General features: G+C 41.2%; 1 protein-coding gene across 5 annotated transcripts in view; it reads right to left on the reverse strand.

The window, feature by feature from the left end:
* The window catches only part of fhdc2 (FH2 domain containing 2), a 100,610-nt gene that overhangs the window by 52,412 nt on the left and 21,156 nt on the right, over window positions 1-27,042 (reverse strand). Inside the window, exons 1-4 of one of the 5 annotated variants that reach the window (XM_059977066.1) lie at window positions 23,219-23,439; window positions 16,044-16,612; window positions 3,619-3,680; window positions 1,579-1,681 (exon numbers count right to left, since the gene is read on the reverse strand). In XM_059977066.1, the coding sequence (XP_059833049.1) occupies window positions 1,579-1,681; window positions 3,619-3,680; window positions 16,044-16,460 (582 nt within the window). In that variant the 5' untranslated portion in view covers window positions 16,461-16,612; window positions 23,219-23,439. Of the gene's footprint in view, window positions 1-1,578; window positions 1,682-3,618; window positions 3,681-4,622; window positions 6,330-7,090; window positions 7,722-16,043; window positions 16,613-23,218; window positions 23,440-27,042 lie in introns of those variants that run through there. The other 4 variants (XM_059977064.1, XM_059977068.1, XM_059977067.1 and 1 more) reach the window with 4 other exon arrangements.

Genomic DNA, 27,042 nt, shown 5'->3' on the forward strand with positions numbered 1-27,042 from the left:
TAGGAAATGTAGGTGATGAACCCATGTTTATTCTGCAAGACAAAGTAGGGTTAATAAAGGAAGGTGAGTTAAATCAAGAAGTGGTAATTTGGTTATGCAAGTTGTAATACATTTTAAGGGGATAGGAACACTGAGAGAATTATAGTTCATCAGTTTTGAGCTCAGAAAAGAACAAGTCAAAATTGCAGATTAATCTTGTTTTTAATACTTAAAGAAGATAAGCAAGAAAATACATTGTGTGGAACAGAAATATGAAGAATGGGGGCAGTAAGAATGATAGCATTGATAATAAGCACAGCAAAGCTGTCGAAAAATAGGAAGAAAATAAAATGATGTGGTTGCAGAAGTATTGTCCATCAGATTGGAAGTTCTTGTTTTGTATCTTGTTAATGAAGTGAACATGCTGGAATATGTTGCCCAGACAGGATAACAGCACTGCAGTCTCATTCACACTTGGGCTTTATAAAGTTGATCAATGAAAAAAAGAAATTTGGCAAGAACTTTGGCAGAAACCCAACTGTTTGTAGCAAATTAAACAATAGAGGAAATATGGGAGTTCCATTTGAGGTCATGAGAGAAATCATAGTAAAATGAGTGTCGAGAATTGAAGAAGAATTTAAGGTGGAGAAAGAAGAAATGAGAAATATTGATGTCTCTGAAAGATGCAAATAAAGTACGATCAAAAATTTGAAATGCATTTTCATTGCCTCTTTGGATACCATGGAAGAAAGAATGATATTTCCAGAAATTACTTTTGGCATTATTAGTATATATTTTCATTATTATGTCATTTTTGTTTTAAAAAACACTTGAGATACAAATATATGAAGAATTTGTATGCAATTATAAACAAGTATGAATTTTAATCTTCAGTTTTATAACAATTGCATTTATGATAGAAATGAAGGGCATGAGCACTGAAGGTAGATAATTTGAGGAAAACAATGGATGATCATGGGGTCATTGTCAAACCATTCAAAATTTTGACTAATTTTTATCATAACATTCACACATAGCTCATTGCCAATCAAAAGGAAATTACAATACATTAACCATCTAATTGCTACTATGAAGAAAACTTATACAAATGAAATTAAACCTTTTACATTAAATCCAACTGTATTATATAAAAACAACACACACAAAATGCTGGTGAAACACAGCAGGCCAGGCAGCATCTATAAGGAGAAGCACTGTTGACGTTTTGGGCCGAGACCCTTCATCAGGACTAATTGAAAGGGAAGATAGTAAGAGGACTTCCACCAGCATTTTGTTTGTGTTGTTTGAATTTCCAGCATCTGCAGATTTCCTCGTGTTTGTATTATATAAAACATCTGAAGTATAGATTCTGGAGCAGTAACTACTTATTTTTGATAAGTTAAGTAAAACACTTTAAAGGCCAAGCTGCTCTGGCTAGATTTTGTTAACCTGAGCTTCAGAGATGAGATTCACAATTGCTTTAGGGTTCTCAGAAATTGCTGCAACTGAAGTCCGTGGCAGACCGGATTACGTTGATTTTAATTAATTTTTCCATCAACTTTGTGCCGCATTCATAGTCCCTAAAATAAAGGAATTTACCTCTTCAGCTTCTGGCAATAGTTTCAGCAGCTTAGTTAATTCTTCAGACCCATATCCTTTCGCTGTTCCATGTCTAATGTCTTCTACAATTTCTTGTGCAGATCTTTGGTGTTAAAAAATATCAACTCAGTACCATGTTATTTATATCAAGAAGTAACATTAAAATCCCTTGAATGGTTTCGGCAGCACAACTGACACTAAGCATGACTTTAAATTAAGGGAAAGATATTGTAATGCTTTAGTAATTATTATAATTCACAGTTATTCCTACTTTTACAGACAACATTCCTGAAAATTCAAATAATACTCTTTCTAATAATATATGTTTGTTTTCAGGGCTAAGAAATTTTAATTTCCTTTGTCCAGCTGGCTGAGAAAATCAAGGCAATGAAAACCAAAAATGCAGCAAAACCTCAGGAAAGAAAACTACTAATGTTCCAGGTTGAAGACGTTTTTTCTGAACTCTCAGTATTTTAAAATGTTCATAGGTGGAAGATAATGTTTGACTATTTCAATATTTGGCCAACATATCCAACAGGGTGCCAACTGAATTTACCTATCTCCTGAATATTCCAGAACTAAGGCACAAATGAACACAGTAGGGTTATATATTTAAAAAAAATAATACTCTACAGTTCAGTTTGATCAATTAGAAACCAAATTATGGGGATTCAGGAATTGAGTTTCAAGTTACCTTTGCAGTACATTTATTTCATGCTGATTCAGATCATAAATCTGGAATAGAAAGTTCTAATTTATTCCAGAAATACTGAAATAATTACATTGTCAATATTGTTTCTGATGCACCATCAATAACTCTCTCTGAGGTGTAAAGGTGAGATATCGGCTTTTACTGACTAGAAGAAGGAACAAGCAGTGGTTGACCACCATACTACATCCTGGAGACTGAGAGGCCAGGCTCAGGCCTCAATCGCCTTTATACCGGGGTCTGTGGGAGGAGCCACAGGAGCAGTCAGCAGGGGGCATGTCCAGACAGGTATATGTAGTTCACCACAGTTTCCCTTGCAAATTATTTTCTATACCTTGTTCCAACACTGTGATATTCTGGTGTACACTATTCAGTTTACCTGGGGTTTTTCAGGTCATGACTAAATGCCTCTTAATATTTCTGAAGAGTTTCAAAGAGCATTTGTTTTAAGTCTGAAGCCTTATACAGTACCAATTATTTATTTTTGGCCTCTAATAAGGCCCACAGAAAGCTTAATGTGGGTCAAGTAGCAACTTTCCCTTATGAAGGTTGATCTTTACCCAAGTTCTAACCGGTAATGCAAATAATAGAGGAGAGGTGGGGTGTGGTGAGTTGAATGGGATCAATGATGGCTGAAATATAGATTACAGCTACTGCAGAATAGCTAATTTTTCAGGACTACTTCTCTTCCTAACAAGGAACATTAAGTGCAAAATACAATCATTTGCCAATTATTGAATGCAGTGCAGAAGAAAATTGAATTTTAGAAAACCATTTCTCCAAAGAGCTTAATGTGATCAGCAAAATGGAAGTTATTTTGATAACTCTCTTGACAGTATTCTCAAGATGGGCATCAAACAGCAATCAGAAAAAGTTATGTTTCCTTTAGTTGCAAGGTCTAGGATCCAAGGGTACAGCATCAGAATAAAAAGATATCCCTTAAAACTCAGTTGAGGAGGAATTTCTTCAATCAGTGGGTGGACAATATGTGAAATTTATTGCCACAGAGGGCTGTGGAGGCCAAGTCATTGGGTATATTTAAGGTGGAGATTGATAGATTCTTGATTAGTAAGGGTGCTAGAAATTACAAGGATAAAGGTGGAAGAATGGGGTTGAAAAAAAATATCTTCAACTGAATGGAATTCATTGAATCTATTCTGGTTTTTGAATTTATTGACTATGCCTGCAAGAAAGTGAATCTCAGGATTGTATACAGTGTCATATATGTACTTAGAGAATAAACTTACTTTGAACTTTGAATGCTAAAGCAGACTCAAATAGCCTATTTCTGCTGCTCTATCTTATAGGCTTACAATCTGAATTCTTCCTACCTTTTGAACTGTTTTAGAAATATTCCCACATTCATGCTTCTTCTGGAATCCAGTAGAGAAATCTACAAGTAAAAACAGAAAAATTCAGTAGCCACTATGAGAAATACCAGAAGGGACAATCACAGAGATAGTGAAAATGAAAAATAGTTAAAAAGGGCAGAACAGAAAGAGGAAGAGAAAAACCATATTTTATTTTATTTTACTTTATGGGGTTTTAAAAAATGCAATATAGTTGCTATTGGCCTTCATCAATCGTGGGATTGAGTTTAAGAGCCAAGAGGTAATGTTGCAGCTATATAGGAGTCTGGTCAGACCCTGCTTGGAGTACTGTGCTCGGTTCTGGTCACCTCACTACAGGAAGGACATGGAAACCATAGAAAGGGTCCTGAGGAGATTTTACAAGGATGTTGCCTGGATTGGGGAGCATGCCTTATGAGAGTAGGTTGAGTGAACTCGATCTTTTGTCCTTGGAGCGATGGAGGATGAGAGGTGACAAGATAATGAGAGGCATTGATCATGTGGATAGTCAGAGGCTTTTTCCCAGGGCTGAAATGGCTAGCAAGAGAGGGCATGGTTTTTAAGGTGCTTGGAAGTAGGTACAGAGGAGATATCAGGGGTAAGTTTTTTTTTTACGCAGAGAGTGGTGAGTGCGTGGAATGGGCTGCCGGCGGCAGTGGTTGAGGCGGAAACAATAGGGTCTTTTAAGCGATTCCTGGATAGGTACATAGAGCCTAGAAAAATAGAGGGCTACGGATAAGCCTAGGTAGCTCTAAGGTAAGGACATGTTCGGCACAGCTTTGTGGATCGAAGGGCCTGTATTGTGCTGTAGGTTTTATATATTTCTATGTTTCTATATATGTTTACAAAGGTGACTACACTTCAAAGTAATTCATTGTTTCTTAAATACTTTGCAACTTTCTAAGTATGTGAAAGCTACAGTATGATTACAGGCTTATTTAATTGCCATTCCACTATCATTGCTGAGTGAATCGTGGACCACCCACCCTGAGGGAGTATCGTCCTCAGAAGGCTCCTGAGAAACATCCCCTGACCCAGCTGAAGAAACTCAAAAAGCTGCAGATGCTGGAAATCTAAAATGGGAATGATAAAAGCTGTTAACTCAGTAGGTCTAGCACCATCTATAGAAAGAGAACCAGATTTAACTATTCATGACAAAGATACAACAGAACAGGAAAAGGGTGGGAGAGGGACTCATAACATCAGTCATCGAGAGACAGAACACCCAAACAGGCCCCATTAGCTACCAAGTATGCAGTGACCTTTAAATAGCTCTTTACACTAATCCTACATTAATCTTATTTTTAATTCTGCTCACATTCTCATTAAGCATCCCAACCCCACCATACTTTAGCACCCACCTACTTTACAGTTGCCAGTTAGCCTGTCAAGCTGCAAGTCCTCGGGACATGGGAGGAATCAGAAGCATCCAGTGGAAACTCACATGGAGAACATGCAAACTCCACAATGGCCTGAGGTCAGGCTTCAACATGGGTTGTTGTCCCTGTGAAACTTGCTCCACAGTGACTATGGAACGAACCCCAACAAGAGAAAACCTGCAGACGCTGAAAATCAAAGTAACACACTCAAAAGTTACTCAACAGGCCAGACAGCATCTATGGAAATGAGTAAGCAGTTGATGCTTCAGGCCCTTCATCAGTCTCTTTTCCATAGATGCTGCCTGGCCTGTTGAATTCCTCCAATATTATATGTGTATTAAGGAACTATCTCTGATAGGGCAGGCTGGAATGGTTGTGGCGAAAAACAATGAACAAAACCATCTTGTTGATGGACTAATAAGACAACTGAAGAGTGAGAAAATAGACAAAGGGACATACAAACACCGTGAAATGTAGGTTGCAAGTGCCCATGATATCAGGCAGTATCAGTGGAAAGAAAAGAACTAAGTTAATATTACAAATGGTTACCTGCGGGAGAAAACTGGGCAGCCAGTTACAAACAGAGAAATCAACTTTCTCTTCAACAAAACTCCGCCACTAAACATACAGTGGAATTCATTATTAAATTACAAAAGCTACAACATACTTAGATGTAAAATGAGATACAAGCTTAATTTGGGCTTCATTGGAACAATGCAGGCAGTCATAAGCAGAAATATTTGAATGTGGGTGAAATAGAGATTTAAAATAATGGCAAGGTTGCCCTTGAATACTAAAAGGTGGTCTCTGGAAAGTAGTGTAGCTCCCTCACTGGGCTCGTAAGCAAACTCGGCTTGTTGGCTGGCTCTGCCAACAGCCATGGGATTCAGCGGTGAAAAGGCCACCTTTCATAGGCAAAATATGTCCAGGGTTGGTATGTCCTGGGGTTCAATCAAACAGGAATGTAATGAAGTTCTGATCAAATTTGATTGGAATGAATGTTGTGTAAATACTGTCCATACAAAATTATTATTAAGCAAGAAATAACAGATCGTATACTGCATAAAATTATAAAGAAAGTATATTTACCAATCTCAGATTTATCAGACAGTTATCAAGAGAGAGAAAAGAAAGAAAAACTTAAAAGGCCTGGTGCAGTTAAAGTAGTCTAAATGTGCACACAACGATGGAAGCAGTACCTTCCAAATCTGGGTATTCATGGGTGTATCTCCTACTCACGTGCTGGAGATGTCTCTCCACACACACACATACACACACACACACACACACACACACACACACACACACACACACACACACACACACACACACACACACACACAATCTACATCTACATCTACCTTTTGCAGAAACTGCTAATATAAAATACCTACAGCACAGCAGTAGAAATTTTAACCAGGACATTACAGTAATAACTAGGTTTGATTTCCCCTGTGTACAAGAGAGTACTGAAGCAATACACTAGTTTGGAAAAATTGCAGGAGAATTATTGCTTCACTGTTTAGGTATCTGGAGCTGAATTTAGTCCACCTGGGCTTGCTTGTACAGGTTGTCATGAGAAGGAGAGCAGCTGGTGAACCAGGGAATTGCAAGGGGAAAGGTCAGTTATGTAGGCCTGGCAGTGAAGTTTCATGCAAGAGAGAAATCTTAGAGGAGATCTGCTGAATCTGGAAACTGGTGGGCTTGAAGGTGTCCAGGGGCACAGGGTGAGAAATACGTCAATGAGATGTAGACAAGGGCTCTGCCAATTATGGAAGAGGGAATAATAGTAAGGTAGACATCTCAGAGGTAACTGTTCAGAAAGACTTATTAATGGAGCTGATACAATAAAAGCAGAGGAACAAGAAGAATGGAAAAGAGTCCTTACGGGAGGCATGGTGAGAAGATTTCATCACTGGTTATACCTTCCTCTTCTCTTTCAGCATTCCAAGATGACTGTTCCCTTCACAACTCCCTGCCCCATTCACAGCACTTTCCCATGCAACCACAGCAGATCAAACACCTGATCTGTTATATTATCACTTCTTACCATTTAGGAACTCGAACAGTTTTACCTTGTATATGTGAGACAGCAATTCATTTGTACTTCCTCCAGTCCAGTTGAGTGCATCCAGTGTTCTTAATGTGATCTCCCCTACAATGGGGAATCTGAATGCTTTTTGAAAGTTTTCACATGTTCTGCAGGAGTAATCCTGAGTTACTGACTGTTCATCACCTTAACTTTGCTCTCCACTTCCATTTTGATTCCTCTCACTTCCTACAAATCAAAGGAGTAGCCATGGGCATTTGCTACACCCGGTCTTCTTGTTGGGTATGTCCAACAGTCCTTCTTCCAAAGCGTCTTGGTACCACTCCACAATTCTTCTATAACATGGATAACTGCATTAGAGCAGCTTTCTGCACCCCTGCAAAATGCGTTAATTTTATCTCCTTCTAAACAAACTTCAATCCCATTCTCATATTCACTTGGAGCATTTCCAATACCTCACTCATTTCTGCCTCCATCTCAGGAGACAGATTATCCATTTACTATAAACCCACTGACTCCACAGCTATCTGGACTACACCTCTCTCCACCTTGTCTCTTGCAAGGATGGCTATCACTTTTCCTCAGCTTCTCTGTCTGCACTGCATTTGCTCTCAACACGAGCCTTCATTTCCACAGGATAATTAGTTCCAATATTTTCTTATCACTCTCTAGCCTGTCTCCACTTTCACATCCCCATCCCCTCCCCCTCTCCCTCTCCCTCCCTTACCTGACTTCTTTAAGCCCATCATCCCTCATTATACTGTCCATTTATAATCTACCAACAACCGACTCATCACTTTCCCTTTTCTATTTAACAGGTCAAAATTCTGCACTATGACTGACTGGCGACCTTCCCTGAAACATCAACATGATTCTTTCCCCACAGATCCTACTCAACCTGCTGAGGCCCTCCAGCAGTTTGTGTTTTTTTTTAAAATCCTCTCTAAGCTATCAGCTTTATGACTAATAAGTCTTTGCCTTAGCAATCCTGGCCCCAACCATTTGAGATACCTCATCATCCTGTGCATCTTCCCTCACACTCTCAGCAACTTAAAACTAACTTGTTTCTTTCCCCTTTTCTGAGAAAGGGTCTTCTTTTCCACAGGTGCTATCTGACTTGCTCAATTTTTCCAGCATTCTTTTTTAGTGAACTCAGTTTCTTGATGGATTGTAGCGAGCCTTATCAGGTCGGGTAACTAAACTTCTGAAAAATACATATGAGAGCTCAACATGATTGATTGAGTTCAATATAATGAAAATTCATGTTAAGCATTCTGAATGGTCGAGCAATTGATCAGAAAACAGCAGATACTGGTTGGTGGAGGTTTTCTGTGGATAAGTGGAACAGAAAGGGATAGCAAATGAGTAGGCTGGTGAAATGGTATTTACTGGGGCACTACTATCTTCAAATGCAATAACATGCAGGTGAAATGAAACTTGGAACTGATTTTAACAAAGTTCTTAACTCCAAGCACAGGCAATGCTTAGAATATATTACTGGATAATGAAGTGGGTAAACATGTAAGGCAAAAAACAATGAGATCATGTTCCAAGGAACTAATTAATTTAGGCTTGGGCAATAACCAGGCACTTTCTGGTTTGGGCAATAAATAGACCACTAAGAATCTACCATAACGCAACGTTCATTTTCTTATGTGTTCTGTAGTTTCATCTGCAGATTAAAATTGAGAACATGTCCAAAAGAATAATTATCAAAGCCATTTACTTATAGTTTTAATCGAGTTAATGTGGAATTTTAAACCTAAAACCATGCTAAATAGTTTGAGTTGAGATAAACCAATGGGTCTGGTATGGTAGATTGAGTTATGAGTTACAACAGCCTCTGCCATAGGATTCATTACCTGCAATTTGATGAAATCCCAAGCATTTGATCTGGAAAATAAAAATCTATGAAATCCAACAGTTAGGTTAAAAATGGCCTTAGTGATAGAGTGCAAAGAATAATAGTTCTGTAGTTTTTTGTAATTGGAAAGCAATGTACAGTATGGATCCATAAGCCTTGGGATTAGATCCTTTATGTTTACCAAGTATATTGACAAATACTTAAATGTGGGCCCTTTGATTATATAAAAGCTGACAAGTTTGTTGATAGTGAGGGAGGAAGTTCTAAAAGATGATATCAATTTTCTCATTAGGTGGCCACAAATGTGGCAAATGGAATTCACCCTGTGGAGAATGCATTTGGAGAGGGAAAACAAGGTGAGGGTTACATGATAAATGAAAGGATACTAAGGGATCTTAGAGCACATTGTGATACAATGCTTTGAATATAGTAGAATAAATAGGTAAAGTGATTAATAATTTATATGGACTACTTTCCATTATTGAGCAAGATACAAATGTAAGAGCAAGGAGATCCTTTTAGAATTATACATAGCACTTACAGGGTTGTAGCTCAGATTCTGGTCATGACACATAAAGAAGGACGTGGTACTGTGAGAGAGGAGATAAATGCAAATAGTTCTAAGGCTGGAGAATTACAGGTGTGAGAAAAGGCAGAGTAAGGGGATGGTGCAGTTATTTAATTGCGTAGTACAACATTATAAGAAGATCAAACAGGGTGCCCAGTAAAGGGGAATAAAATAGAAAAAAATTCACCCAAAGAGTAATGGGGTCTGAAATGCTTCCCGAAAAGATTGTGAAGATAGAAGTGTTCTTACTATGCATGTAGAGAAACACTTGAATGCATGATTGGGAGCTGGGAACTGGAAATAAGCTGAGTACTTTACTGCATTTGATGTTCACATTGTGCTCTTCTTTAGAGAAACTACATACTGATTGACTTCACTCCGCAGGACCCCCTCAGAACTCCCTGATCTCTGCCTATTTAATCCCACTCTCACATTGTCCTGTCTGTAGTCCCCTGCCCTACAATAATGCTGATCATGAGCTTGAGGAACAGCAGCTCATCTACCATCAGGGAAAATTGCAGCCTTTCAATATTGAATTTTACAATTCCAGATAACTTGCTTTCCTTGTCTGTATAAGAATTATACATTTTATCCAGCCATGGTATTGTTTCCTATTAGGCATCTACTAGCCCTGTAATTAACAACTTTTCATCGTCTTGTTTTTACACTTTCCAACTGCCACCATCTCATAGCCTTTATTTGTTTCTCCTTTTCAACTTAACTCAGTAACTGAACAACCAGTCGATCCCCACACACAGCATCCCTAGGCTTTCCGAGGTGTCCTCTTCGCCCTATTCATTTTGTCCCACTTCCACTGTGACTTAGAAATATCTCATTCTCTCTCTTTCCCAGTTCTATCAAAGGGTTCTTCACCTGTAACATTGACTCTGTTTATCTGGCCACATTGCCATAACCCAGCCTTTCCATATCTTTTTATCTCAAATTTTCAGCACTTACAATTTTTGATTTTCAATGCAAACTCACTTTATGGCTGCAGCAAGCAAGATGCTGGAAGAACTCGGCATGTAATGCAACATCTGTGGAAGGAAATCGATGGTTGATGTCTTCATTTCTCTCCATAGACGCTGCCTGATCCATGAGTTTCTCCAGCATCTTGTTGTTGTTACAGAGTTCAGTCACTTGAGCCTTCAGTTTTTGGTTGGCATGGATGGAATGTGATGAATAGTCTCCTCCTAAAAAGTTAAGTTTCTATTGAAAATGTATAGAATGAAAATGCAAGTGCATTAATCAACTTCCATCGAGAGCGGATCAAAATCTTGGAAATCCTTGCTTAACAATCTTGTGATCACAGCTCCAGTGCATTCAAAAAGAGGATGTCACTATTCAATCAGGAGCAATGAAGAGAAATAAATGGCAGCAATACCAAGATGTGAAAAAGTGGATAACTTAAAGAAGGGGTTTTATGCACTAATCCATTATGAACAATCCAATGGGATCAGTAGTTAATAATTTAATAATAAATGTAATACCTCTGGTTTACATTTCTTTGGTACCTTTTGTGTTGCACCTTTGGTAAACAACACAATCTCTGTATTAATGATTGCAAATGTCCCCTATTATAACTCAGCAACTTGTATTGGTGGCTTGGAAATGGTTATCTTCATGAAAGGGCAGGGCTTGAGGGACCACGCCAGTTTTAAACAATGGCCATAGCACGGTGAGGATGGAAGTGGCAAATTATACGTGTACAGTTACACGTACATATTAAATCTCTACCCATAATCTCCTACCCTGATAAAGGTGAGAGCAGTGAAATAAGGCTCTAAGGAAGATTATCAGTGAGGGTGGAAAGGAAGATGAGCAGTGAGCCTGGTTAAAAATTGGACGGTGACATGGAGATGATCAGGTGGTGAGGAGGAGACACAGCTCCTCAAGGGAAGATGAGATGGCCTACAGAGAGAAGGTGGAAAAGCTCAAGGCCTGGTGCCAGGCAAATACCCCCTCTCACTGTGAGGTCCAACAGTTTTGTGGATTTTCAACAAACCAAACCAAGTTCAAGACAAATCAAGGAAATGATAATATAGAAGCACAAGCCTGGGGAAGGGTGCAAGACCATACTAAAGGCATTGAAGATACTTTGTTTCTCAATGCAGTTCATTGTGAAAAAGCGGAAAAGATATGAAACCACAGACACACTACCAAGGGCAGGCCGCCCCTCTAAACTCAGTCACTGGAGAAGAATGGCACTTGTAGGAGAGTCTACTGTGATGACTACAGTCACTCTGAGGGAGCTGCAGAAGCCAGTGGCTGCAACTGGAGATGAAGTTCATTGCTCGACAATCTCTAACGCCTTGCACAATAATGGTGTTTATGGAAGAGTGGATAGGAAAAAACCTTGGCTGAAAAAGAAAAGCAATTCCTTGCTTGCAAAGGCTTTGCAAAGCATCATTTAGAAGATGTAGAGGGAGGTCTTGTGGTCAGATGAGACTAAAGTGGAACATTTTGACCTCACACTAAATGGTATGTACGGTGTAAATCTAAAACTGCCTATCAGCCTGGTAATCCCTATTGTAAAGTGTGGTGGAGGTAGCAACATGCAATGGGGATGTTTTTAAGCAGCAGGGGCTGGAAATCTAGGATCATGACTGATGGTAAGATAGAGAGAAATCCTTGATAAAAAGCTGCTAGCCTTTTAAACTTGTGATCTAATATAGTTGTTAATGGACTATTTCCCTGCTTGATACTCCTTAGCATTGATCTGAACAAAATGCAAATGGACAGAGTACATAATAGATATGATATTAGTATACCAGCTCATCAAACATGTGATTAGAATTTTTAGAAATAGTTAATTGACAGCGACGGCCTTTGAGAAGGGACGATAGAGGACATCAGTGCATCATAAAGGTCAGGCTAATGGTCAGAACGTCAGTGAGGTGTAGTGATTGCACAGGTGTGGGTGGGGAGGAAGGTATCATGAAAGACACTGGCAGAGACAGGGAATGTGTGGGATAGAGGGAATGGTGCCCTCTTTAGTTATGAAACAAAAATAGAAACATGCTTAGGGAGATCAATGGATTCTTGAAGATTTTCATTGTCAGATTCCCCAACACAGCTTGGTTAAGCAACACACAGGATGCTAGATGGAATCGGCAGGTTAGGCAACATATTTACAGGGAAGTGAACTGTTAACATTTTAGACCAAGACCCTACATCAGGACTGAAAGAGTGATAGCAGTATAAAAAATTTGGAGGGAAGGTGTGGAACCAGTGCCAGCAAACAATAGGTAGATCCAGGTGAAGAGGGCTGATAGGTAGTTGGGGGAAGGAGAGGACAAAGTGGAAATAGTGCTAGAAACTGGGAGGTGGTAGGTAGAAGTGACAAAGGACTGAAGATGATGAAACCTAATCAGAGAGGAAGTTGGAAGCTGGAGCATGAATGCCCCTCCCCCACCAAGTAGCACAGGGGAAAGTCTTAGACACCAGCTTACGTCTTGCTTCTGTTGTTGAAATTGCCATCATTTGTCAATCAGGTAGAATGAAGGACTTACACTACTATGATGAGGTGTGCAGTTAATACATTATACAGTGAGGTCGATTCATACAAATTGATGTCATTGCATAGGCTCAGTTTGCCCTCTTCAGTTTGTGCTTTGTTGTGACAGAGCATCTAATTTCCTTAAGTACACTTTACACAGACTAAGTACCCAATTGCATGTAACTAGCCAATAAAAGTTCTAGATTAAGGACTTCTGCATAAATCCATGATTCATATTACTACTAGTTTACCAATCAGTTTCACATTTGATTCACCATGCATACTAATATCTCATTCAATGTTGAATAAAAAGCATAAAACATTGTTCTGACCCCAATGAAAAGCATTATCTCTGCGCCAAGAATCAATTTTGCTAAGTTAATAGCAGCATCCTATTAAAGTGTTCACATCAAGGGCTCAATTTGGATTTAAACATATAATCTATAAGAAAGTTCAGCAATGTAGACTGCAGGCATCATAATAAAGCCTCTGAATTGGTAAAAGAAAACAGTACAAAACATTAAATTCCAGGAAGAATGACTGTTGCTCCTTAATCAACCTATCACCCAGATTTAAAAACAAGACTCTTTTAAAATCTATATAGTGGGATAATAACACATTGGTTTCCTTTCTTGATTTTTCCTGTTATTAACTTGAACAGAAATCAAAATGGAATGGGATGATTAATGGGTGGGTAATCTGGTTCAATTATCTGCAGTCAGACTTTGTGATTAAATATAGTTGAGGTGAGTGTTGATATTACTGAAAGACTTGAAAGGCTGTACAGCCTTCTCTTGTTCATATGTTTTATTTTAACATCATACTTGGAAAAAAATAATAAATTGTGCCTTACTTGGCACAATGAAACAAAGCACCATCCAATTTAACACCAACAATCCCAAGAGACAGCTATTTAACTACAAAACGTACAGGAATCAACTATTCTATAAGTTTTTGTTCAGGTATTTTTTCATGGAATTACATCTCGCAAAATACTCCAAAGATCTATTTTCACACAACCTACACAGAAACATTTGAATTAGTAGCAAAACCAGGCAACTCACCATGTTAGATCTGATCCACCATTGAGGAAGAGAATTACAAAGACTCACAACCCTCAGAAAAAAATAAAATCATCCCATCTCTCTCTTACATGGTCAACTCATTTTCTTTGCAGTGGCTCTTTGTTCTAGATTTTCCCACAAGAGAAAACGTCCTTGCCTTATCCATCCTTTCAAGATCATTCAATATCTAAAATTTTCAAACAAGTCTTCTCTTGTTCTCCTGAACTTGGGCAGGTACAAGTTTAAATTATAAAACCTCTCCTCATTAGATGATTTGTAGAACATGCATTAGAATTCGCATGAGAAGGGATAAAGCTCTGCTGTAGTCAACCAGAAGTGATGCCTCACCTTATGGAAATTCAGTGCATCTAGCAATGTGCACACAATGGAACTTGAAGCCAACTTAAACAAGGCCTACTGATGCCAGAACCTATGGACCCAGGGAAGGTAATTTCCATCAGAGATGTCTTCCCAATCCCAATCTGTGTCTTGTCTAGCACTAGAAATATGGGTAAACTTAGCATTCACCTTCTTTGGGCAATTCTTCTTGAGGTGGTTTAGGATGAAGATGGTTAGAGGGTTGGGGTTGGGGGGGTGGAGGGTTCAGATTTGAATTCTCACAAAACCACTATCATCTTTGCGTCCCTATTGCAGAATTAATTACATTTCATGCCATCCTTTGTCAAAAAATCAACAAACCCTGTTGGCTAAGTGATCTCACTTTTAACTTGGAAAGCCAGAGGGATAAGTAATGAAGCTCAGAACTGCCCGTTGCATTGCATTTCCACCAGTCAATATTTGATGATGTAATTCTTGTTAAGTATTTAATCTTGAATTTGTTCACTGCAAAATGTGGCACTTTGAAAATTATCACCCTACTTTGTGACATTCTAATTGATATCAGTGAATGTAAAGCAAACAGGATTTATTTGACATGGGCTTCGTCTGTGTTCTTGTTTCCAAGATTTGATGGACCCAATATTCTGATATTCTATGTTGATGATAGTCTGATAATCATGTAGTTTTGGCATTGGGACTAACAATTGGGAAATAAATCAGACAGAATTGGTTGTTGGCAGAGATAAATTTATCTCCACAAATTATGTGTCTAAAAATAACAGATTTAATCAGGTCAAAGTTCTTGTTTTTTCAAACTCCACCTGTTCTGATTTGAGTGATGTATTTAGAAAGTAGACATGTTGCCTTTAGCATATATCAATTCCAGGAAGCAATTAGTTCACACCCACTAAATATGAACCTTAAATGAAGTAGCAAGATTATTTTTCAATACAGTGCTACTATAAAATTATTCTATAGGTTGTATTTCTGCAACATCAGGCTGCGAAATCCATTGCATTTTACTCTTTCCAGCTCACTTTGTGGATCACTGTGGGATTTTTATAAAGGGAGCAGAGCAAGAGAATGAAGTACTTTGTTTTCCTTTTAAGGCTCCCTTTCCACCAGTCTCTATGATGTCTCACTCAGATATTACAGAGATGATCTGCCAAAGAGCGAATGTATTGCTGAGGAGGCTGAGAAGGAAAATCTGAATTCAATTTGCAAACCTATAGCCAATCATACATAAAGCAAAAAAACATTTCATAGTAATCAGGTAAAAAATTGCAGTCTCATTCCTAATACTTCCGTGGCTACTTGTGAAACCTGTCGAAGGAGGTCAGGACTGTATCCCTGCAATCATTTGATGAAAAAGGTGTGTTGCTTGGATTTCCAACATCTGCAGAGTTTTTCTTGTTAATTAATTTTGTCACCCCACCTCTCTCACCATGTCACAGTCATAACATGGAATTTTAAAAAAAACTGCTGGAGAAACTCAGGATTGATTCAGGATTATGACCCGAAATATCAACCAACTCCATGTCTCTATTGATCCTGTTTGACCTACCAAGTTCCTCCAGCAGTTTGCTCTAGATTCCAGCATCTGAATTCCAGATACATAACCTGATTTGCTTCCAACTAACTTACCCTTTCACTGGTACGGTATGGACAGCTGCTTTTAAAACTTCTTCGAATGTTCTTCTCCTCCAATGATACATTCACCACCTGCTCAAATAAGTCCTTCATTACTGAAGTGTCTAACTGAAAGTCATCATCATATTTATCTGCAGTCCAGATGTTATTTTTTCCTAAAATCCTCTCCTTCGGAATGGGGATCCAGTTCACTTTTTTCAGTTTGGGCTTGTGAAGAAGGGAGGGAGATGTTGATTCCAAGAGTGGTAGTGGTGGGGGTGGGGGTGGTGGAGATGGGGGAACTGGTGGTGCCATCTGAAAGCCACTTTTTGGTAATGGCACAGAAGTGGTATCAAGGACAGGAGGAAATGGTGTTGGGCACAGTTTGATAGCTTCAGTGCATTTTGTAGCGACTGTCATATCCATCATCATCTAAATGCAGCCTCTTGATAAGGAGGAGCAACGAATGTGACAGTTTTCATCACCAGGATGAACATTACTCAGCGACTTTGCATGCACACATCCATCTGCAGCCTCTGTTATCCAGCTGCTCTCTGCAGTCCTTCATTTATTGTGTTTGCATCCTTCAATAAAAGAAAGGAAAGTTCATTTGCCAAGTGTTCAGCTACTGATTATGTATATCTATTGTTTAAATGCACACTGAACAAAATAGTCATTTCCAGTTACGAAGTCTATGAGTCTGCCTGGTTCATCAGGACTGTTGTTGACATTTTCAGTTTTTATTTTAAGTTAGTGAGTCACATACATAAGAAGCAATGTTGGACCATTGACCCACATTACCAGAAAGCCATATTCATTTCCAATTTGTAGAATTTCCCATAACATTTCTGTTGCTCATCTACTTCTTATAGCAAGATGTTCAAAAAACAGATTTAACAAAAGTAATCTGCTGGTCTACCAACCCTCAGCATGTGCAACATCCCCATTATAAATCCAATGAGGACATAGATATGCATTTTTCTCTGAGTAATTTCTCAATGTAAAAGGTATCAATTGTAATTTCTGCTTATTTTAAATACAGTAGGATTTTGCCTTGACAATACGTAGCTGATCTTGATCAAGCAAGGGACACAGAAGATGTACAGAAACCAATGATGTAATGGGGACTCCCTCCCCCTGGGAATAACTTTGCCTGATGGAATACAGATTTCTGTGAAGTGAAACAAAATATGAAAATTGTGGACTGTATTCAACAGTACCAAGGTGACTGATTTTGCATGGCAACTGTTCATTCATTGAATGAAAGCCTTTCCTGTTTATAAAATCTAATGCATTGCCACATGGGGCCTTGATTGGCACATGTATTCTGTTGATTTCTTCTGGCACTTGTGTGAAGATTAATAGTCTGTAGAACTGGAGTGGTTTTTCATGTTGTTTATATGACTTGATTAGGAAAGAATTGAATTGTGTGGTTCTCCTGAATAGAATATTAATTACTACATGGCCGCGGTGGCTAATGGTCTGTTAATAAAGTAAAGACTGTCTCATGCTACCTGAAAGCACTACGTCTCAAAGAATTTTGAGGTAAAATGGTCGACAGCCAACAGTTGGCTTATCATTTTAATACATGGGAAGGAGAACACTGATGATAGCAATGAAAGCAATTAACAAAATGATCAGAAAAATATTGAAGAAAGCTCATTCCTGGTCTTTGGACCCGTATGTGGGTGTGTGTTGATGCAGGGAAAAATGCCTTCTCTGGGTCTCTGTTGAGGAAGGTGGTGGAAATGAAGAAAAAGATTACCTTTGGCTACTGGGTATCATCTACAGCTATCAATTGTTTATTTTAAAATAACGAGTGTTTTATTAGACAACTGGCTTTGAGGACATAGTCTTTTTATGGAGTTTCAGACTCCTAGGCTGAAGATGTCCCTTATGTACATTATATCAGGTATTAACCTGAAGAGAAAAGAAAACTGCTCAAATTGAATAACAGATTTCCAAAAATAGCAGCAATTCTGTATAAACTAAAAAGAATAAAAAATAGGAAACTTATAACATACCTCATCCTAAGAAAATGCACTCCAAAGTAAAAGTGATTAATATGACATAAGATTAACCAGCATTTTCATGTAATTACAAAAACATTCACCAACACAAGGAGACCATATAACCCTTATAACCATGCTGACTCCTTTCAAGTACAAGTACAGCTTAATTTCTTCCTTTTATGTCTCTTTTTTTCTTTTCAAGGTGGATGGGGTTCTGTCAGAGTCCATGATTGATAGCTACAAACTGCAGTTCTCTAGTGAGAAGGTTCCCACTCCTGAGGTTGAATGACTGGCCATTTATTGATACCCAAGGATGCAGGTTGGAAGATGTGTGTGCCTTTGGGGCAAGGTCCTGCAGCCCTGTGGACGGGCCAATTCTATGCTGTTTTCGCTGACTGAGGTATTGTGGGAGAAATGGAGGATCACGAACGGTGGATCAGCTGTTGGAGGCCCCCTCCCCTCTCTCTCTCTCTCGATGGTGGGGGAGAGTCTGCTGCTGATCCTCGAGTCAGAGAACTTGGAATAAAAGTGACGTTGCAAACTGTAGCATTGTAATTAGCGGCTGCTTGGTTTTGGTCTCCTTTCTCGCTGTGGAAAGGGTGTCATGCCTCTGTCCCTTTATCGGGAGGGGGGATTGTGGCGTGTCGAATTGTGGGGTGAACAACTGGTCTTTGTTGTACAGCAGATCATGGTCTCTCTTTGGAGGCTTTGCTATTGCTTGCTCAGTGGGTGGCTGGTGTGATGCTTTCTGCTGGGGAAGGGGACGGTTGATGCTTTCGACTGGGGAGGGGGATGCTTTCTGCTGGGGGATGGGGATGGTTGATGCTTTCTGCTGGGGGATGGGGATGGTTAATGCTTTCCACTGTTTGTGTTGGGATGGGAATGGTTAATGCTTTTTGCTGGGGATGGGGATGGTTGATGCTTTCTGCTGGGGGATGGGGACGGTTGATGCTTTCTGCTGGGGGATGGGGACAGTTGATGCTTTCCACTGTTTGTGCTGGGATGGGGATGGTTGATGCTTTCTGCTGGGGGATGGGGACAGTTGATGCTTTCCACTGTTTGTGCTGGGGATGGGGATGGTTGATGCTTTCTGCTGGGGGATGGGGACAGTTGATGCTTTCCACTGTTTGTGCTGGGATGGGGACGGTTGATGCTTTCTGCTGGGAAGAGGGACGGTTGATGCTTTCTGCTGGGGGATGGGGACGGTTGATGCTTTCCACTGTTTGTGCTGGGATGGGGATGGTTGATGCTTTCTGCTGGGGGATGGGGACGGTTGATGCTTTCCGCTGTTTGTGCTGGGATGGGGATGGTTGATGCTTTCTGCTGGGGGATGGGGACGGTTGATGCTTTCCGCTGTTTGTGCTGGGATGGGGATGGTTGATGCTTTTTGCTGGGGATGGGGATGGTTGATGCTTTCCACTGTTTGTGCTGGGATGGGGATGGTTGATGCTTTCCACTGTTTGTGCTGGGATGGGGATGGTTGATGCTTTTTGCTGGGGATGGGGATGGTTGATGCTTTCCACTGTTTGTGCTGGGATGGGGATGGTTGATGCTTTTTGCTGGGGATGGGGATGGTTGATGCTTTCCACTGTTTGTGCTGGGATGGGGATGGTTGATGCTTTCCACTGTTTGTGCTGGGATGGGGATGGTTGATGCTTTCCACTGTTTGTGCTGGGAAGAGGAACAGTTGATGCTTTGTGCTGGGATGGGGATGGTTGATGCTTTCTGCTGGGGATGGGGATGGTTAATGCTTTCTGCTGTTTGTGTTGGGATGGGGATGGTTGATGCTTTTTGCTGGGGATGGGGATGGTTGATGCTTTCCACTGTTTGTGCTGGGATGGGGATGGTTGATGCTTTCTGCTGGGGATGGGGATGGTTGATGCTTTCTGCTGGGGGATGGGGATGGTTAATGCTTTCTGCTGGGGGATGGGGATGGTTAATGCTTTCCACTGTTTGTGTTGGGATGGGAATGGTTAATGCTTTTTGCTGGGGGATGGGGACAGTTGATGCTTTCCACTGTTTGTGCTGGGATGGGAATGGTTGATGCTTTCTGCTGGGGGATGGGGACGGTTGATGCTTTCTGCTGGGGGATGGGGACGGTTGATGCTTTCCGCTGTTTGTGCTGGGATGGGGATGGTTGATGCTTTCTGCTGGGAAGAGGAACAGTTGATGCTTTGTGCTGGGGAGGGGGACGGTTGATGCTTTCTGCTGGAGGATGGGGATGGTTGATGCTTTCTGCTGGGAAGAGGAACAGTTGATGCTTTGTGCTGGGGAGGGGGACGGTTGATGCTTTCTGCTGGGGAGGGGGACGGTTGATGCTTTCTGCTGGGGGATGGGGATGGTTGATGCTTTCTGCTGGGAAGAGGGACAGTTGATGGTTTCTGCTGGGGAGAGGGACAATAGACAATAGGTGCAGAAGTAGACCATTCAGCCCTTCGAGCCTGCACCGCCATTTTGAGATCATGGCTGATCATCTACTATCAATACCCGGTTCCCGCCTTGTCCCCATATCCCTTGATTCCCCTATCCAAAAGATACCTATCTAGCTCCTTCTTGAAAGCATCCAGAGAACTGGCCTCCACTACCTTCCGAGGCAGTGCATTCCAGACCCCCACACGGTTGATGCTTGCTGCTGGGAAGAGGGACGGTTGATGCTTTTTGCTGGGGATGGGGATGGTTGATGCTTTCCACTGTTTGTGCTGGGATGGGGATGGTTGATGCTTTCTGCTGGGGGATGGGGACGGTTGATGCTTTCCGCTGTTTGTGCTCGGATGGGGATGGTTGATGCTTTCTGCTGGAGGATGGGGACAGTTGATGCTTTCCACTGTTTGTGCTGGGATGGGGATGGTTGATGCTTTCTGCTGGGGGATGGGGACGGTTGATGCTTTCCGCTGTTTGTGCTCGGATGGGGATGGTTGATGCTTTCTGCTGGAGGATGGGGACAGTTGATGCTTTCCACTGTTTGTGCTGGGATGGGGATGGTTGATGCTTTCTGCTGGAGGATGGGGACAGTTGATGCTTTCCACTGTTTGTGCTGGGATGGGGATGGTTGATGCTTTCTGCTGGGGGATGGGGACGGTTGATGCTTTCGGCTGTTTATGCTGGGATGGGGATGGTTGATGCTTTCTGCTGGAGGATGGGGACAGTTGATGCTTTCCACTGTTTGTGCTGGGATGGGGATGGTTGATGCTTTCTGCTGGAGGATGGGGACAGTTGATGCTTTCCACTGTTTGTGCTGGGATGGGGATGGTTGATGCTTTCTGCTGGGGGATGGGGACGGTTGATGCTTTCGGCTGTTTATGCTGGGATGGGGATGGTTGATGCTTTCTGCTGGAGGATGGGGACGGTTGATGCTTTCTGCTGGGAAGAGGAACAGTTGATGCTTTGTGCTGGGGAGGGGGACGGTTGATGCTTTCTGCTGGGGGATGGGGATGGTTAATGCTTGCTGCTGGGAAGAGGGACGGTTGATGTTCGCTGTTTGTACTGGGATGGGGAGAGGGGAATTTGTGGCTCTAATGTTTTACTGTCATTCGTTCTTTGGGGTACTCTCCTGCTTCTGTGGATGTCTGCGAAGAACAAGAATTTCAGATTGTGTACTGTATACATTCTCTGATATTAAATGGAACCTTTGAACAATTGTGTTTCCTCCTATATTACTGATTTTGTCCATAATCCATTCAGCTTTATATCCTCAAATACCCACCCAACTCCATTTTAAAATGTATTGTAGAATTAATTTTCACTACTGTTTTAATTAGAAATTCCCAAATCCTAAGTGCAAAATATTTAAACTGCGGCGTTAGCGAATGAGTTAATGCATGACCTCTGGTTACTCACAACTCACCAGACAAAATGTTTTTTTTTATTTTACCATCTCCTCTTTTACGACCCTGTTCCAAAAACAGCACTCCTAATATTTTTTCAATCTTTTCATGACTTAAGTTTCTCACCCCTGGCAACTTTCTTATTTATGTTCTTTGCATAATTTGATGTGTGGTGTCCGAAATTGTTCACAGTGCTCTAATTAATGTCTAATCAGCTACTTATAAACTTCTACATGTGTGAATACATCAAGAATAAAACTAAGAGGATGCTTCATGCTGTAGACATTATGATCAGGCATTCTTTGAATATTATTGATCCTGTTTGGTCTAACAAATAGTAATGTTTAATTCATTTTCAGATAGTGCAGATGCATATAATGTGGATTCAGCTGTAGTAACAGCAGAAAATTGGAATGATAAGAGTACTAGTCCATATTCAATTAATAAACTTCAGTCCAGGCTGTTGATCAGCCCCATTTGACAGCATGATATTTAATCTCAGCGAACAAAGCTCACCAGCTCTTCAGCGTGTGATTTTTTCCCCTACAGCTTCATTTTTTTTTAAGTTTCCAACACAAAAGAGCGAGGTCAAAAGAGGAAAATGGGCTGGACATTTCAATTGCCAATAATAACAGTAGTCAAACAATCTCAAAAAGATTCCTCTGTCCACTATTTACAGCTTTACCAAAATATTTCGAAAGGGTTATCAGCCTATTTCCCTTCCTGCCGGATAATTGCCGTTTTTTGCAGGACAGGGACAAATATTTTTATTTCTATATTTAAAATATTTATAACCCTTCCAAGAGAAGTTATATTTGGATTGCAAGACAAAATTAAGCACAAAGTTTAACACCACCAGAAATCCAGCACTGTCTGCAAATTATATCTGGGATATAACTGGTCAGAAGAGATTTTTAGTTCTGACAACTTCGACAGAATAAGAAAACTGTCGTGGCGCCAAGTGTTCGATAAAACACAAAAAAAAGTCGGAAGGGACTACTGAAGAACGCACAATAGCAAAATAAATTCGATTTTAACATTGAAGGTTTCATGTGTTACTCTGTGATTCTGGATGGGCGCCAGTGTACAATTATCTCTTTCATCCTGAGGCAGAATTCCAAGACAAAGCGGATCAACTATTCCTAAATAAAATGTCAGAACTACATGCACAGCACATACGTTGCGAACGACCCTTCGAAAACTTCCCGCATCGGTCGGTCCTGATCCCCGTTAGAGACTGAGGTGCGCCGCTCTATGTCCTTCAGCAGTGCGGAAATACCAGCCACTGTGCCTGGGGACAGACTCACATTTGTTTCTTAAATCACCCTCAGCCCCTCTCCCCAACTTTACTCACTGTTTTTTCCTGAAGTGCAATCAGATCCGTACAGATTTCTCGATCTCTGATGCTCTGTTCGCTGGTCCAGTGCCTCGATGCCGGTTACTCTGAAATTTCTGTCCCTGCTTTTCCAAAGGTTCGAAAGCTTAACGCTGCTGTCCCTGGGCACGAACGCAGTGTGCAATCGTCCAAATCATGGGATAATGGGAACTTGGCGTATTAAGTGGGAGTGTCCAACTACAGGTGGTTCTGTGACGGTAGTCCGCGGGGATCCGGAGTTAGCGAACAGGGTGGGATCATAGCCGAGATTAAAATCAAGGCAATTTTGAAAGGGATAATATCAATATGAGTGGGATTCAGAGCGACACATGACACCCGTCCTCTGGCCAGTGAGAAAATAAACGGACAAATCCCATACATTTTCTAAGGACTGGAATGAAAAGTATAACTGCGGTAAACTATGTGTATACCTGTCTGGACACACCCCTCTGCCGACTGCTCCTGTAGCCTCCTCCCACAGACCCCTGTATAAAGGCGATTGGGGCACTGCTCCCCCCTCAGTCTCCGAGATGTACTGGGCTCCCTTTTTGCTGCTAATAAAAGCCTATCATTCACTTCCTGCCTCTGAGAGTTATTGATGGTGCATTAATAACTAAATCAGCATGATACTTGGATCAATACACAATCATTTCAATGTGCCGACTACTTTTTTTGAAGACTCCAATAATGATGCATTTATCATATCGGTTGCATATCGTGATGACAGGTAATGAAGTAAGGAACAAGAAGCTAATCAAAATAATATAATATTGGAGGTACTACGGTGAAGTCTGGCCCAATTTCAAATGGAGCATTGCCAGATCAGCATGGATGTTAGACATGGAGGATTTAAAAGATGTTTCGCATTTCATATCAGGGATAGATATGAAAACATAATCTATTTACATTACAATGCTAATATGGGAACGTTGCAATAAATGTTTGCGAAGGACTAGTTTTTTTTTGCATTAGACTTTGTGCACAACCACAGGGAGAGTTTGGGGCACCTTGCTTTAGAGATGGACAGGTGTATTTCCCCAGGACTCAGGATGCTAGGTTCAATCTCGGCCCCAGGATATCACTGTTGAAGTTTCACATAAGAATGTCCTTCACTCAACCACCTTCTGCTGACTTGTCAACGATATTCATTTTATTCTGCTCGTGGAACTCAGCAGCATCTGTGGGAAGGAAAGGAATTATCGGCGCTTTGGGTCAACAGCCTGCATCAGAACTGGAGGCGAGGATGCGACCTTTGTCCGGCATCGGGAGAACATGGTAGCGTTCATGGGAGTGGGATGAAGAGTTTCAACTCAGAATGATCACTGTTCCCTTCTTTGCACAGATGCTGCGCCATCCACAGATTGCTTTTTGGGCTGGGGTTCCATCCACTCCATCTTTCTTTCATTTGACCAAATAGGTCGCTGATGATAGTGCATAGCAATGATAGCATCCTGCTTATCAATTTCCAAATTTTGGAGGCATACAATGGCTTCTGTGTATGCCTGTGTGACTGATTGTCAAGTGCCCTGGAAATCCAGCTATTTCTCGGTTTGAGTTTCTACCTTTATAAATGAAGACCATATCTCCCTTGTCCAGCTGATATCTGGTTCAGTGTAATCTATATACAAGGATCTAATATAGATATATAGGATCGAATCCAGGTTCAATGTCTGTAGAGATATGATGACATCTCATTGGAAATATTGTACTTGTTCCAACATTCTTCATTATCTCTCCATTATGACTGAGACATATCACTGGCATTTCTCCCGTATTGATTTCCTTGATTTAAGTTGAGTTGCATTCCATTCTTCTTTGGATCAATGTGATCAGCTTGCAAAGATGCAATCAATGAGGCAGGTGATAGAAGCTTTGCTTCAAAAGCCAGAAGATGTCATATGGGGGGGGGGGGTGTTGGGAGCGGACCCAAATGCAAGACACAGACACTGATGTACTTGGAACTGGACTGGACTAGAGTTAAGGATGGGACAGGACACTGACTAGGAGCTGGTACAGGAACACAGACTTGGACTAGGACTTTGGCTAGGAAAGCAGGACCAGGACAAGGAACTGGGAACTAGGAGCCTGGGCTTGGACTCCATGCCAGAGACTGGACAAGGACCCAGAACCTGGGTCTTGACTCAGGATCAGACCCCAGAACTAGGTGAGGGCATGACGTGGCTAGAGGACTAGATGGGTCTTGGGTTCTTTGAGGCTTGGCTGTCAGACTAGACATGGAACTCCTGCACAGGGTGGGAACTTGGAGCCTTGGTCTTGAGAGAGGCAGCAACACGGAGCCTTGGCCTTGAGAGAGGCAGCAACACGGAGCCTTGGTCTTGAGAGAGGCAGGAATACAGGGACATGGAACACAGAGCCAGGACCCCTCCTAGGGAGCTGGACGTAGGGCTGGGCTTCATACACAGAACACAGAGAGACAGTTCCCAACACAAGGTAGTGGCAAATGGCCTGACCTGCCTAGCGAAGGTGTGGACACAGAGACAGTTCCCAACACAAGGTAGCGGCAAACAGCCAGACCTACCTAGCAAAGGCATGGACACAGAGACAGTTCCTTTTCTAGACACAGCAAGGCTCCAGTCTTGCAGTAGAACTTGACAGCAAGGACACCAGAAAGGCTTCAGGAGGAAGGTGAAGGGAACAGTCCAGCAAATGAAGCTGACCCCAGAAGTTATTTATGTAGCCAGCCCAAAATGAGAATCAGATGCCTCAGTTAGAGCACCCAACAGAACAAGGGAAAACTGGAAAACCTGGAATAAGGAACAATGGGCCGAACCGTGAACCAGATTGTGGACTTCACAGACCGGACCATGACAGAAGAACAAATTTTCCAGAGCCTGGAACCAGACAGAAAGACATACTTTATTGATCCCGAGGGAAATTGGGTTTTGTTACAGTTGTACCAACCAAAAATAGTGAAGAAATATAGCAATATAAACCCTAAATATTTAAATATTAATAAGTTAATCATGCCAAGTGGAAATAAATCCAGGATCAGCCTATTGGCTCAGGGTGTCTGACACTCCGAGGGAGGAGTTGTAAAGTTTGATGGCCACAGGTAGGAATGACGTCCTATGACGCTCAGTGTTACATCTCGGTGGAATGAGTCTCTGGCTGAATATACTCCTGTGCCTAACCAGTACATTATGGAGTGGATGGGAGTCATTGTCCAAGATGGCATGCAACTTGGACAGCATCCTCTTTTCAGACACCACCGTCAGAGAGTTCAGTTCCATCCCCACAACACCCTCAGCCTGCTGCCCCAGCAGACAACAGCAAACACGACAGCACTGGCTACCACAGCCTCGTAGAACATCCTCAGCATTGTCCAGCAGGTGTTAAAGGACCTCAGTCTCCTCAGGAAATAGAGATGGCTCTGACCCTTCTTGTAGACAGCTTCAGTGTTCTTTGACCAGTCCAGTTTATTGTCCATTCATATCCCCAGGTCAGTTGCTGTTCAGTTTAATAAATTGTTAAATTATTATCACATGCACCAAGTCATAGTGAACAACTTTGTTTTGCATTCTATCCATACACATAATTTCATCAGTTTGGCATGTCAAGATAGTATAAAGGAAAAGCAATAAGATAATGCAGAGAAAATGCAGTGCTGGAGGACAATAAGGTGCAAGGCCATGAACTCTGAGGTCAAGAGTCCATCTTATCATAAAATGGGAACATTCAATTGTCTAATAGCAGCAGATAGAAGCTGTCCTTGAGCCTGGTGGTACATGGTTTCATGGTTTTGTATCTTCTGCCTGACAGGAGTGGGAAGAAGACAGAGAGAC

Source organism: Hypanus sabinus, chromosome 8, assembly GCF_030144855.1.
Source record: "Hypanus sabinus isolate sHypSab1 chromosome 8, sHypSab1.hap1, whole genome shotgun sequence".
Taxonomy (NCBI): domain Eukaryota; kingdom Metazoa; phylum Chordata; class Chondrichthyes; order Myliobatiformes; family Dasyatidae; genus Hypanus; species Hypanus sabinus.